The sequence below is a fragment of the Synchiropus splendidus genome, chromosome 10 (assembly GCF_027744825.2).
Source record: "Synchiropus splendidus isolate RoL2022-P1 chromosome 10, RoL_Sspl_1.0, whole genome shotgun sequence".
Taxonomy (NCBI): Eukaryota; Metazoa; Chordata; class Actinopteri; order Syngnathiformes; family Callionymidae; genus Synchiropus; species Synchiropus splendidus.
In genome coordinates this window covers 17,914,030-17,929,090 of record NC_071343.1, presented here as the reverse complement: position 1 = coordinate 17,929,090, position 15,061 = coordinate 17,914,030, and the positions used below count along the sequence as shown (strand labels likewise).

General features: G+C 40.7%; 1 protein-coding gene and 1 non-coding gene across 2 annotated transcripts in view; both read right to left on the bottom strand.

Moving 5' to 3' along the window:
* The window catches only part of LOC128765676 (aryl hydrocarbon receptor-like), a 40,929-nt gene extending 32,043 nt beyond the window's left edge, over positions 1–8,886 (bottom strand). Inside the window, exons 1-2 of the mRNA XM_053876617.1 lie at positions 8,492–8,886; positions 5,050–5,237 (exon numbers count right to left, since the gene is read on the bottom strand). Coding sequence (XP_053732592.1) covers positions 5,050–5,237; positions 8,492–8,547 — 244 coding nt within the window. The 5' untranslated portion in view covers positions 8,548–8,886. The remainder of the gene's footprint in view (positions 1–5,049; positions 5,238–8,491) is intronic.
* Positions 8,887–10,637: 1,751 nt separating this feature from the next.
* Positions 10,638–10,710, bottom strand: trnar-acg (transfer RNA arginine (anticodon ACG)). Its single transcript has one exon. It is a non-coding gene; the product is annotated as a tRNA-Arg (tRNA).
* Between the last annotated feature and the right edge of the window lie 4,351 nt (positions 10,711–15,061).

Sequence of the window (15,061 nt, the reverse complement as noted above, 5' to 3'; positions counted from 1 at the left end):
TTCACATTTAAAAACTCACAAAAGAAAACCTTCCAGTCTGAGGGCTCATGTAGTTGACCACCGTATCTCACCGGTATAACCACGTAGTCTTCGTGTTGCTAAAACAGTTATACAATCTAATCTTAACATGGGAACGTCTTGACAATCCTCAAACTACTTTTATGTCCACAGGGTTTGGCAACTATGTTATGGTTATTGGAAATCTATTCATTCAAATCAGCAATTCATGCCAGCAAATATTGTGTCCATGTTTCATCCTTTACATTCACTCAACAGTCACTTGTTGAACATGAATGAATGTTCTCAGACTCCTATTGAAGCTCCAAATGTCCCTGGCCACATCAGCCAGTTCACAAGTGGCCATCACAGAAGCACGTCCACCCTGATGTTCAGGCTTATGTGTACAGATTCAACTCAAATGTGGCAATTCTGGTATCAAATATTAAAATGTGATTCACAAATTCTCGAACCTGTAATTGATACGATTATTATTGGTTTTTTTTTTTAGATAGATTCCCAGCTATACTATTAACCTGAAAGGAGTAAAAAGCGAATACATCTCAGTGCAACTTATTTTCCCCTTTTAATAGCAAAAGCCATAGAAAAAAATAAGATTCTTGAGTGCAAACAGTGTAAAAAAAAACAGTTATGCAAATTATAGTTTTAGTTGGGAATTATCTTTGGCAGACAACAATTTTATCTGAAGCTCCGTAGTTTATGTTGACCAAATATGTTGCATGTTCTTTAAATGTATGAACGTTCACTGTATTGTAAAGCCAGATGAATTATTCCTTAGATCAAAAACTTCTTTTTTTTTATTTCTATGGCTACTCAGATAGAGAAAAAAAAACATACAATTGTCCTATAATATTTTTATTACAGCTCCAGCCAACCATAGAAATGCACACACATGCACCTTTGTATTTCTATCTTTGTGGGGTCCGCTCATTGATCATCCCAAAGGGATCAATAAAGTCTAGTCTAAGTCTAAGTCTAAGTCTTGACACAATGCTTTGCCCCAGCCTCTCACCATAAACCTTAACATCCAAAACAAATGGCTAACCATAACCAGGACTCTGAACCAAACGTCAACCTATTTACAATGGCCCAGTTATATTCATCCATAAAATGAGGCTCGAATTTGTGGGGTCCATAAATTGGCACAAGGTCCTCACAAGGATAGTGTTTTTCTCAAGAATTGGTCCTCACAAGAGAGGATCAACCAGACGCACACACACGCACACAAAACGTTTTTCCCGTCTTGGGAGGGGGAAAAAAGAAACAAAAAAAAAACGAAACCATCATGGATGCGGACTGAACGCAACTAAAATACTGTGGATGAGGCTGTAGAGAAGAATCCATTAATGGACGGAGGTTCTCAACACAAAATGACGTTGTTCGTGCCAAACCACTATCATCATTGTTGTGCACAAATTTGAACAAATATAATACATTTATATGTTCTGACTTTTGACATATCAGAGAATTTTGTTTGATATTCCTAAATTCCTGACTAAATTTGCTCCTTTGATCCGCCACCCTCTGTGGATCTAAAGCCCATTAAAATACTGACTACATACCTTCGCTCATAAAAGTCTGGCACGCACACTGTACCGGTTGTACCACTATTTCATTAATATAAAAAGGCTTCCCCTAATCTGTAATAATGTCCTTTCAAATGTAATGTAACAGTGCCAACAAGGCATTAGGCCAACAGCCGTGTCCAACACCTCCAGAACACCGTGTCACAAAGCAGTGAGCCGCTAACAAGCGCATCATTCATTCTCCACGCTGAGTTAAGTGCGGTGATTCACAACAATAGTTTCCAGCCACTAAGTGTTTCATATACATCCTCCTCACCATTGATCTGGAGACAGACAACAGCTGTGAAGATGGCCGTGGCAGCAGCCTCGCTCCCACGGGGGGGACTGTCCGTGTTGAAAAAAATGGCGACGACCCTCTTTTCTGAGCGGCTGAGTGGGACGGGCCCATTGTGGCTCCTGGCGACAACAAAGATGGCAGTTGGGCTGGATAATGCAGCCAGGAAGATTATCTGCTCCGGCTTTGTTCGGCTCTATAATAAGCGTGTTTGGCTGACTTCGAAGCCCCAAACATGAGGGGAAAAGCATCATCTACATGACATGTTGCTATTTATTTAAATAGTTTATGATGGCGAGCCTCGTGACGCCGCTCTGCTCGCTGTCTAAACACGGCAATAGTCAAGCAATGGCAGAGCTCCCAGCGTGCACCGGGGATAAGACGGCTCTGACAAGCAGGATTTGTGCTGTTTACATACAACAAATTATGGCTGGAGCGCTGCGGCTACCCGGAGCGACGGGCCCGCCGAGTCCCTGTCTCTTGCCATGTGCCGCTTTCATGTGAGATGTCCGTAATTACTCGTTGAGGAAGTAGGTTAATTCAGGAGGACTTTTCCACTTGTTTAACAGTGACCTTTGGCCTTTTGAGATCCATAATCAATTCTGACAGCCCCATACATTACAATGAGCAGAGATGTAAATGGAGGACAATAGAAGGAATAGTTTGACTGCAATATTTTAAGACTCATACTGTTAACATCAACAAGGCAACAATATAGCATCACTGTACGTCACTTGACCAGGAAGGATTAAGCGGGGTGGAGGGAGGGGTCGATGGGAGTGGCTCGTGTAATGGAGGAATTTTGAAAAGACAGGAAATATTATAATAATATAATAATATAATAATGTATCTTGTGTACCTACATATCATTTTGTTATTGGTCAAAAACACATACTTGAATGATAATACATTTAGTTGGGAAACAATGCTGACTCTGTGTGCTGCTTGAACATGATCACAAGTCCATGACTGATGGAAAAATACCAATGAATCTAGGTGCAATATAATGATTGATTTTGAGTGGAACAATGACAAGCAAATCCAACATGAACGGCAGCGTGAAAACACACCCTGGTATCACCGACGAGGTTCCCTGTCAGTCACACCAAAAACAGCTATTTGAAAAAGCAGCTGCCTTAAACAAACATTGCGCTTCCTCCATTTCATAAATTCTTTAAACTCCAGGGTTTTTCTGAATTATTCATGCTCTCGGGCGCATCTGACGGCTGCATGCAGCATTCTCCTCAAAAGATCATTGCCTAAAATAACAAAGTCTCCAGTCCGTGTCTTGACGTCTCCATCCACTGGCAATGCACCTTCCTACAGCTTTGAATGCACACAAAGATTCCTCTCTATTCTGTCACACAAGGCCGGAACAGAAAGACGGGGTTCTCCATGAAATATTGAGGGCTGGTGCTGCTGCGATGAATTCATGTGAAAAAGGCGGTGGCCGGTTCCCTGCAGGGTTGCGGGCTGCGGTCTAGGAGCCCAGCCAGCACCAGTCCAGCACTGGGCATCCTGTTGTGACACTCATAGGGAGGTCTTGAGGCATCATGACAGGGTCCTACTGTACAAACCCCGTACATTAATTCACATTTCACGGAATAAGCAGCTTGTCGCAAGAAGAAGTAACCTCTAATACACCCAGTCATCACACACGAAAGGAAGAAGGTTTAAAGAAGCCAGACCTACCTGGTCATCAAAAGTGTGTTGCATTCACTGATGTTTGCTCAGATGTCAAATGTATGACTTGATTTGAAGCTCAAGAAGTCCCAAGAAGTGGCAAATAGGAACAGGGTTTCCAGCATCTTCCCCTCAGCCGTCAGACTGTTGAATTCGTGATCTGCCTTTATTTAATTTAATTTAATTTAATTTAATTTTATTTTATTTTATGACAGCACTTTATTCCGAAGCACTTTCCTAGTTGGTGAGATCCCCACTGACCATGGCAATAAATTTGATTCTGACTCTGAGGAAATTCTTATGATGGTGTGAAGGTGTGCAACTTTATATTTATAAGAATGATTCATACACTATTGTTTACATTTGGACCATGTAAAATGGTCCAAATGTAGTTGCCACAATCCACTATTATTTCCCTATAGAAGAAACCCTGCACTCCCATCAGAAATGGCATCACATCTTAATATCAACATTGTCATATTTTTTATGAACAAACTTAGCTTCAAGTACTCTAACAAACACCATAGTTCAGCACCCACATATGTCTCATTTGGTGATCCTCAGTCACCTTGTCACTTCATCCAGCACAGGCGCTTGCTTTTGTTATGGGTTGATAACAGGCTTGTAGCTACAAGGGCCACAAGCTAAATTGAAAAACATGAGAAATTTCTGATCACTCGTGCCTGCATGGTGGATAAATCGTAGAGCCACCATACTGGTTTCCATGAAAAGGCCGTTTCTCCCCGGTAATTTGGCTGAATTACATTGAAATTCACCAATTCTCGTGCTTTCATGGTCCCATGGCTTTGCGATACGGGGTGTCTTATTTCTTTTGGAGAGAAATCTTGCAGTTATCGTCTCAAAAGTTGCGAGACGTGGTCAGGAAGAGCTCTGTTTCCCTCAAAACTTTTTCCCTCAAAAATACTGTTACGGTGGGGCCCTGCTACAAAGCTAGTGCCCATAAAGTCAACAAGCTAGATAAAGGCCTGGTTGATAAACGTGTTTCGCACAAAAGCAAGTTCATTTCTGGGACATAAAGCATCCTAAATTTTAATGGTGCAGTGGCTGGACACAAGCATGAACCCCAAAACATTGGTTATTTATTCTTGCAAATTACGTTGAAATGGGCTCCTTTAGGCATTTGGAAATTGTACCCAAGAGTGGATCAGTAGTTGAAAGACCACAACTCTCTTCCAAATATCTTGGTTGATCTTGATACCACTGACAATCCCATCATGTCACACAAAGAAGGAGTGTTAGAGGTGTGCCTCTTCTTCACTGAAGAGGTCGGATTTGACATCTGACGGGGAGGAAAAAAAATCCTGCTTCACTTGACAAAGTATTCACGAACAAAGCGTACACACTGAACGCACGGCGGTGCTCTCTCACCCAGTGCCAACAAAGGATTGTTGCTGACATGAACTCATATGTTTTTGTTTGACTTCGATAAGTCAAGCTAAGAGAGCAACTTTTTGGATGCAGCATTACCTGTGAAGAAGTTCTTGGCTCTCAGGTAGCTGACGCTCAGGCGCAGGATGGAGAGCTTGTCCAGGCTGGCGGTCACTTCTTCGGGAAAGGGAAGGAGACTAGCTAACCTCTCCAGCTCCCCGTTCAGTCTGTCTCTGTGGCGTTTGGACGGGTTGGACTTGGCCCCCTCAGTCGGGGCCTGCTTAACCCTGGAAAACATGACAAAAGATTAATATTGCTTAAAAAGCAGTCAAAAACTGACCTTAGTGTTCAAGAGGTATTGAACTCTGACAGAAGTCACTGACCCATCTCGTTCCTCCAGTGCCCTCAATACCTTTCCTGATACCTCATGTAAGGAAGTATGTCGTGTAAAAACTATAACTGGTATTCTTTGTGAGACGCGGCTGTAACTAGTGTGTGACTCTGGTGAAATCATTGGCAAACACTGATGCATGATGCCATTATCTACTGGCTTCAAAGCGAGCAAGTCATGCTAATGCATTTTCGCTTCCCATTCCATCTTAGAACTCTTGTGTTGCAGGTGGACTAGGGACCTTGTGACGTGGATTACGGTCTGGATTACCTCACTGAAAGGCCACAGAATGTCAGATTTCAGGGATGCTTGCCTGACAACACAACCAGCAGCACTTGCCTGCGCTAAAAGTCCGTTTTAACCCTAACGTTAACGCAAATCCAGGGTTCTCAGCAGGACTTTTTCTCAGTGTAGGAAAACACGGAAATAAGAGACATTAGTGCGCAATGGGTTTGAGTGGTTATTACAGACTTAAAATCATAAATTAACAAAAACAACTACACTGTTTGAAACTCAGGGTAGAGGCCTTCCGTGCCAAAGTTCTCACAAAAGCAAGCTGCCTAGGTGTCCACATTTTGAGCAGGGACAACCGAGTTTGAGCACCAATTTGGGTCTTAAATCGTGCCTTGAATTACACAGATTCCAACTACCACAACCCGCAAAACAACAAAAGAACATGAGCAACATGTGTCAGATCTGCAATTTGCCCAGTCTCCAGCACCAGTACATCTGGCAGACTCAAGAACATTTCATTTGTGTGACAAGGGCAAGCGTAAACTATGGCAAGTGCATTCCAGTTATGCACATTCTGGTGAGCCACCACAAAAGAAAGATAACTCATTTTTAGAAACACTACGCCATTCTTCTCCATCTGCCCCTCTCAGAAATGCCAGAAAGTTATCCCTCATTCTAAGCATAAATGCAAGATACTGTTATGCATGCAAGTCACCTGCCTGACAAAAATGTGCTATTTGTATTTGACATGTTTTTCTCTTTCTTTTTTTTTTTTTTTACACTTTTTACACTTCGGTAATATTTCATTATAGCAGCAATGTGAGCATGCTTACATGACATGTGACACACGTTACATTATCATCAGTAACATTATAAAATAACCGAATAATTACAAAAATCGTTTTTTGTAATAAACAGTTCAAATACGTGTGTATGGTATTTAAGTGACTGCATGAATTTAAAAAAAGTCTCCTAATGTGTTTTTGTGATTATAATGTAATGCAGCAGTGTGGTATTATCAGACCTGCTTTATGACTTTAAACAACACTCAGCCAACACCTTTGTGGCGTCGCACTCCTTTAAATCATGCATTCATTTTTGACTTTGGTTGGTGTTTATTTACCAATATCATGTCGAGATAACAATTGCAGAGCGATGAAAGTAAACCATTTACTTAGAAATAGACAATAATCTAAGAGACTCCATGAAAATGGATCAGTGAATATTAACGTCCATTATCTCTAAATATTAATTTCAGTTGCTGCAGGAATTGAGGCCTCTATTAAAAAACAAATAATAATAATAATAATAACAATAACTTTTTTACATAAAGATTTAAATAGCAACTCCCAAAAAAGACAAACTTTAATCCCCAAAGTTTAATTTTAATGACGATCTTGAATAAAAAAAAAAATTGTGCAGCAAAATAAACATCTATTGAGAAGCAGAAGATGCAGGAGTGTAATCGTTGATATATTTAGCAAAAAAAGTGAAACACGAGCAATATGGAACACTGCTTAGACGGATGGAAAGCATCAACCTTGTTGTTTCGATGTGAGTTGACAGCATACCGTAAATATAAGTGCAACACACCAACACTGTCACATGTGATCACTGATTGTCAGCACAGATGGATGGACTTTGTTTATACTGCAGCAGAGATGGATGTCACTGGGCCTGACCTTCCTATATTGGCCTTCTGTGTGTGTGTGTGTGTGTGTGTGCGCGGGTGTGTGTGTTTGTGTGCGGGTGTGTGTGTGAGCGAGAGAGAGAGACACACACACACACATATAATCACATCAAATGCCAGTGCAACGATACCAAGTTCAAACCATGAAGACGCTCATATCATTCATTTTATTTCATTGTTTTCATTGTAGATATTTGCTCATCGAGCATGGATATATATATATATACAAATATATACATATATATATATATATATATATATATATATATATATATATATATATATATATGCATTTTTTCAAATCTAGTGTTATCATCCTTGTGGTAAAAAATTACTTAACGTGGATTTCTTAGCTTCTTTCCTGTCAAATGGCGCTTACAAATCAAAACAATGTGCTACTTTACATCTTAGGAACATTAAGGAACCGGCATCTCGTACAGTACAACCTTGAATAGAATTCATGATTTGACGAAACAGTACCAATACATTAGCCGTTTTGTGAGACTGCATGGAAACATCAACTTGACACGCTGGTGCCGCCATTTTGTTTCGCAGGTGATCGGTGTGTCAAAACTGTTATTCGGGAAATTAAATAAAGAGTCGTTGATAAACCTAGTATATGTATTTTAAATATATTTCAGATTTTATAGAATTATGTCAATGGATTAAAAACAGTATGACAATGCAGTTACCATGAGGTGGGTCCTTCTTAAAATAAAACTAAAATAAAATCTCGTAAATTGCCGTGTTAAAATATATATTTAAATTGCACGCCAAAAAAACTAGTTAAACAAACACCTCAGACTTAACACGATTGCGAACCAATCAGAAGCCTCCTTTCAGAGAACGTCTTGATACCGATACGACTGATAATTCGTACAAAACTAACGTGTTCAGACGTCAAACGACTCATATTTGATTGTTAAAAAATCCTCCTTCAGCTTCCCACCGGGACACTGAGGCTTGTGTGAAGGTTAAAATCGAGGCCGCTGCAGGCCTTGGAATAATCCGCAGGCGTTTGCAGCGTCAGATGTTACGCAGCGACTAAAAGTCATTTAACAGGAAAAAAAAGAGCCAATATTTTTTCATGCTTAGAAGAACATTATTTAGATCACTGTCTTACTGCGTAAGATTTTAAGAGGAGTCCGATCAATAAACAAATTCCGTCCAGACACATGGAAATAGCTTGTTGAATAATAAAAAGACGTTGAAATCCCGTCACTTACGCTCTCTGGACGGGTTTTCTCCTCTTGCGTCCCGCATACATGGTTGCTCCGCTCATATAAACGTCAAAGCGCACGGGGTCGCGTTGGATCGCTACATGCAGTTGGTCTTCTCAGATCCGCAGAACAGAAGAGCGAGGTGAGGGCAGCAGGTCTGGTTGTCCCATCAGCAGCAGCAGCAGCAGCAGCAGCGCACTTCCCGGCTGCACTTGCTCCGGCGTCCAAACTGGCGCTGGTTAACTTTTCATGGCGGGCAAATATGCCGCTGCTTCTAGCCCGAATGCACCTGTTCGGATCGACTCATCGCCATCGACCGGTGGAGAGGAGAAGAAGTTCGCAGGCGCGCTGCAGCTTCAGGAATTTCTCCTGCACATCGCAGCTTCTCTCCAATTAGCTGCTCGTACGTGAAGCTGCAGCGGAGGAGAGGGAGGGCGGGCGGGCGGGCGGGCGGGCGCGCGCATTCCACCGCCGGGCAGGCCCGACACGCGCTGCTCCGAGAGGCCGACGGGCGAGCGGGGGGCGCGCGCGCGGGCACGAGGGAGAATCTCCTGGAAACACCGGCCCCGCGTGCTCAGGCGGGCGCGCTCGCGAGGGAGGCGCGTCGACCAATCAGCGCGCAGACGATGAGAGCTGGAGGTTTATGTTGAGCCTGCAGGAGCCGAATGTGGGTCAGGGGTTAGTCTTTTAAATAATACAACTGCATTCATCTGTCAGCGTCTGAGATGCAGAGGCACGTCGGCTGATACCACGCGCAGAAACGATGCTTTAAGCTGTTGTTGAATGGCGATGTCGCTGTCAGCACCAGACACCCGCGTCTTTACGCAGCATTTCAACCACTCACTTGATACGTGGGGTTTGTGTTCAGAGCCCAGCTGTGACTGTGATTTATCACTGTTTACACTCAACAGTTTTATCATGCGGAAATTCTACCATACTAGAAATAATGTTTGATGCAATAATAATATTATTAACAACAATAATACACGTGGTGTTTGGATGGCACCTTCCATGTATTTTAAAATGCATTTGCTAAGAGCCACAGCTCTATTCTCAGTCCCAAACAGATGCCCAAGCTCCGGCGATCTCTTAGCAACCCACCTCTGAAACAGGGCAAATAAGAGTTATCCATTTGGTCCAGCCACGACCTATAGTTTAGAGTAAAACAAATTCAATTTCAAAGCACCCTAACTGTGCAAACATATTGATATATTGATGCTATTTAATGATGTGAAAATGAAATGTTGAACATTTGACGTTTGCTCTGCAGTCACGAGAGGTTCGCAACATTGTTGCAGTTTCATGTTTATTATCATTATTATTATTTCAAAGGCAACGTTTCAAATATAAAACAAAAAATGTAAAAAAAAAAAACATTCAATCATCTAAACATTCGCTTTTTTTGACAAATGTATGCAGATGTGCAATAAAAAAATAAAAATAAAAACTTGGACAACCAACTTGGATACTCTGTATTCAGTAGGCATTCAGCCAAGCAAGAGGTTAGCAACATTGTTGCAGTTTAATGCAGCACTAGACGAAGAAGCATGAGACAGAATACCCAAACAACAGCATGTAACGTGGGTGATGGAGAGAAGTAATATAGTAAGATCTACAACATGTCGGTCACTTCCACATGTGCTTATTTGTAAACTCAGTATTTTTGCCCCACGTTTATTTTATCCATACAATATGCATTTCAAATAGCATTCACTACTAAATACGACTAAATTGGACAGTGGGGGCAGTAGTGTGACGTAGCTCCATTCAAAATGTTCTCAAAGCCAAATATAACTACAATATTGATACTTATATACCTCATGAGCTTATTTCCAGCCAGCCCATGCAACATGTTTACAAATGAACCAACCAATGCAACCAAAATAAATTCTGAATCCAAATGCCACTCTGGCACTAATGCCAAAAAAAATGATGCCTAAAAAAAAAACTAAAACTAATGCCTAAATGGAATCATTTGTCCCTGAAAATGTGATCAAAATCCATACATTACTATTTGAGTTATTTTGAACAAAGACAAACAGACGCCAAAACAGGTAAAAATCATGCCCCTCTACGGTGGAAGCAAAAACTGCTGTCATTTTTGAATGAGTTCCAACGAACTCGAACCTTTTGGTCTCGCCCAAAAATTACACGAGCCAGCCAGGAGTCGAACCTAGAATCTTCTGATCCGTAGTCAGACGCGTTATCCATTGCGCCACTGGCCCGACATTGCTACCAGTTGGGTACTGGTAGGCTGTTGCTGTGGTAAAAACAATCCTGGCGAATTGCTGGGGAGCCTTTCAGAATTCATAAATTAAGAAATCCTGGATCCAGGGAAATTGAATCATTGGTTCCTCGTCCCATTTGCACCTGAAAATGTCATCTGTCCTTAGCTTTTAAAATTACTTTGAACACAGACAAACCAAAGCCATTGAAAATATGACTTCCTTGGTGAAGGTAAACAGCGTATTACACATTCTCAGCCGGGATACACTGAACCTTCGGTGGCCGAATATATTCAGCTGGATAGTGAAAAAAGGCAACATTTTGATCAAACAGCCTGAACAATGATTTTCACGTCAATGTGACGCTAAGGTGATATGAACTCTGCTAGACCGCTGGTTACATTCTGGCAACCCACTCCACCATTGTGGATGCGGCATGAAAATCTGGCAAACACAATCCTCCACTTTAAGCAGTGACAGTACCAACTCCCCAGCTCGCTTCTCGGTCCAAATGAAAGTCGAAATGATTTTGACCTTCTGACCCATGCATTGCAAGTTTTTCCTTTATTTGACAACGTGGGCGGTTTCGACTGTTGGTTATTTTAAAGCGTTGGAGAGTGAGAATATAACCGCAGTTTGCAGTGAGTGTTCAAACAAACTATGTATTATTTCTATTATTATGATTATTATTTCAAGGGCAACGTGTGAAATATAAAACAAAAATATTCATCATCTAAATATTAACTTTCTTTGACAAATGTATGCAGATGTGCAATATTTAAAAAAAATTGTAAAGAAAAAAAACTTGGATAACCACCTTGGATACTCTGTATCCAGTATTATTCGGCATTCAGCCAAGCATTTAAAATCTTATCTGGCTTCGGCCACAAATTTTTAATTTGGTGCATCCCTACTTCTTAGGCTTAGTCAGTCAAAATAAGCAGTAAATACCATCCAATCAAACCAAGGGAATAACCCCGTGTTTTGTTGAAGGAGGACCCACAGTTGGCAGAACAAGCCTGTCCTAATAATAACTGTCCGTATTCCTGAATAACACCAACAACACGCAGCGTCTCTCTCTTGTGAGTCCATCGGTTCATTCTCAGGTTAACCAGTGAACTCGCCCATTCTTGTCAGTTTGAGTCAGAGCAGAGCTGCAGTCAACTGAAGCACTCGTTTTGACAGCACTCAACTGGAGCTATGGATCCCTGTTGAAGTTTTGCCTCGAAGAGGTTCCGTCAGAAAAGCGCTTTCTCTTTTTTTTAGGACACGTTCAAACTGAGGTCACCAGAAACAGAGGCACAAAATCAACACAGGGGCTTTTGGGTCATTCAGGGTGAGGAATACTGATGCATTGAATGCACTGTTCTCTGCAGCCACTTCAGCTGATATATATATATATATATAAATATATATAGTCATTTAATGATTTTATTTGAATTTAAGTTAATTTAATTTCAGAATCAGAATCAGAATCAAATTTATTGCCATGGTCAGTGGGGAGCCCACTAACTAGGAAAGTGTTTTGGAATAACGTGCAGTCAAAAAGTAAATAAATAATAAAATAAAATAAAATAAAACAAAGTAAAATAAAAATAAATAAATAATAAATAAATAAAATAACAACAAGGCTGTTCACGAATTCAACAGTCTGACGGCCGAGGGGAAGAAGCTGTTCCTGTGACGGGAGGTTCTGGTCTGGATGGACCGTAGCCTCCTGCCAGAGGGAAGAGGAACAAACAGTCCATGTCCACGGTGAGAAGGGTCGCCTCTGATCCGACCTGCACGTCTCTGGGTCCTGATCACATCTGATCCGACCTGCACGTCTCTGGGTCCTGATCACACTGATGCACAAGACACGTCACAGCTAGGACGATAACAACAACAACAAACATGGAGGAATCCCTGAACAAAAGCAAACAAAAACATCTGTTTGCTTTTGTTCAGGGGTGTTTATCGCTACACAATGGCCAGGGTTAAAAACTTGAATATAGCCACCATCGTGATTTATTGTGCCATTGTCAAACTGATGCAAAATAGACAATATTTTTTTTGTTGTATTTTTGTTTACATGTATGTATGGGTCCATCATTTGATTCAGTAATATACCAAATTCATTCAAATTGAAAAATGTGGCCTCTTGTGGCAAATATTCTTATACCATTAAAACTGCACATTTTTTTGAACATGCATACATACATACATCAGAAGAAACTTACGTTGATGCAATGAAAATACATCATGCATCATACATCATACTCATGCTTATCAAAGTTAAAGCGCATGTGTTGTCTTTGACTTCATAACTATTCAGAAAAACGAATGCAGCCTTATTCGAGGAAACATTTACTCGATAAAAGGCACCCTCTAGCGGTCAGATGCAGTATAACTAAGACAGAAAGAACCAACAGTCTGCAGCATACGTCAAAATATGTAGACCTTTTTTCATATGTAATGCGAATGCTACTGCTGATAAAACATCTTGAATATTTGACTAAATAGGGTTGGTGATGTCATTTATTTAGGAGTCGTGTCAAAGCAGGTGATCTACAATCCTTTTATCGACACCTTTTCGTTGCTCACTGGGTGACGCACTCACTTTATCATGACAAGAGTTCGAAATTGTTGGAAATCAAAGATTTTAGAACAGAAAGTGCCATCTCTTGAATTCCCTCCATATCATAAAGCCTCACCAGCTTCAACACTTGCGTCACGGTCAAGAAACGTGGACTAACACTGAGCATTTCCAACATTCCTATCTGTTGCAAATTTGTATTATATCTGGATAAATACTCCTGTTTCTTTCTAATCAAAAACATTAATGGCGGATACATTCAAAACATATTTAAATAAGATGTAAACTGACTCATGAATCATTTGTACAAATACACATGGAATAACGTCCACCCAAGGTATTTTGTCATGTTACTAAGCAATTCGACTTCAGTCAGTCGAATAAATACAATTAATCACATTATTTTCAAATATTGTCAAATGTAAACGGAGGACTAGGATTCACGGGGCTGATGCCACATCATGTCTGTTACTTCACAGTACTACGTAGTGTGCAGCATTTGCGTGTGTCTCACGGCAGTTGCGAGAGAGTTGGAAGCCCTGTGCTGACACATTAGCAAATTCTGCTAATGAAGCCTGAAAAAGGGCATCTGAAGCAAAAATCTTACTATCAATCAGTACTATTGTTGTTGTTGTTGTCCTTGAACATAGTATCTTCCACAAGAATTTAAGAATGAAGGGAAAAATTGGCTACAGAATGAGCACTTTTCTCATATAAACTGTTTTGTGTATTTATTAAGAGTCTACAATACTCTATGGAAAAATGTCAGTTTTAGAAAACAAGGAAATAAGAAATGCAATAATCATTACTATCAAATCAACTTTCATCTGCACTAAACTTGCATTTTCAGGTACAGATCTGATACTGGTTGAAATCGTGCCCCAAATGAATTCAAGTTCAAAAGCTGGATCAGTGTCTCCGTATTTTCCAGCTGATCAAGACGTCTCTCAACCTCTTCATCAGTCCACACAAATGTCTGTTTCCAGGTTTGGGTTGTTATGCTACAGAGTTAGCCACACGTTCAAGCTTCTTGTAAGTGTGTGTTGTTTGTTGCCAGAGCATTACAATGCTATCAAAAGGCCTGTCATGTGTACTACATTGTTTTCAGTGGAAACCTAAAACTCAATTATAAAGGAGAACTAGTTTGAAACCGACCAAAAAGTTAGCATTTAAGTAGTTAGCCACACGCTAAAGCCATGTTTCTTACCGGTTTAAGTTCATATCGAGGAAGGATTGTAAAAGTGTTTGCAAGACCTGCAGCGTATTGTGTCATGTTAAAAACAGGAGGAGTTTAACAACTTTGTGTCAATGGAAATTGGAAGCAGCTATGCCAACAACCCATGTTAAGTATGAAACGACACCACAGAAAAAGGGAGCAGAAGTTACCAAAATAAAAGAAAAAATGATGGACTGTTTTCTAATTCTTGTTGATGAAATAATAGATGAGCATTGAAGCAGTGCTAATGCTTTCTCCATTTATATTCAAAACCCTCGCATGAGTGTTCTGGGTAATTTAGCAAAAACAAATCTAAAGACAACAACGAGTGAACTGGAAACAGCTGTGCGAGACGCCTGGCAGTGATGAAGCGTCTGATCAGAGGCCTCCTGATGATGTGTTTATGACGACTCTCATCCACTGACTCACATGTTGTTCTTGGTTGAAGTAGCAAAGAAACATAACGGTCGATCACAGTAAACTGGACGACCCAATCGCTGAGTCATCTGTGCGTGATACCATGCTGTCACGCAGGCTCTGATGTCTCGGAAAACTTGTGG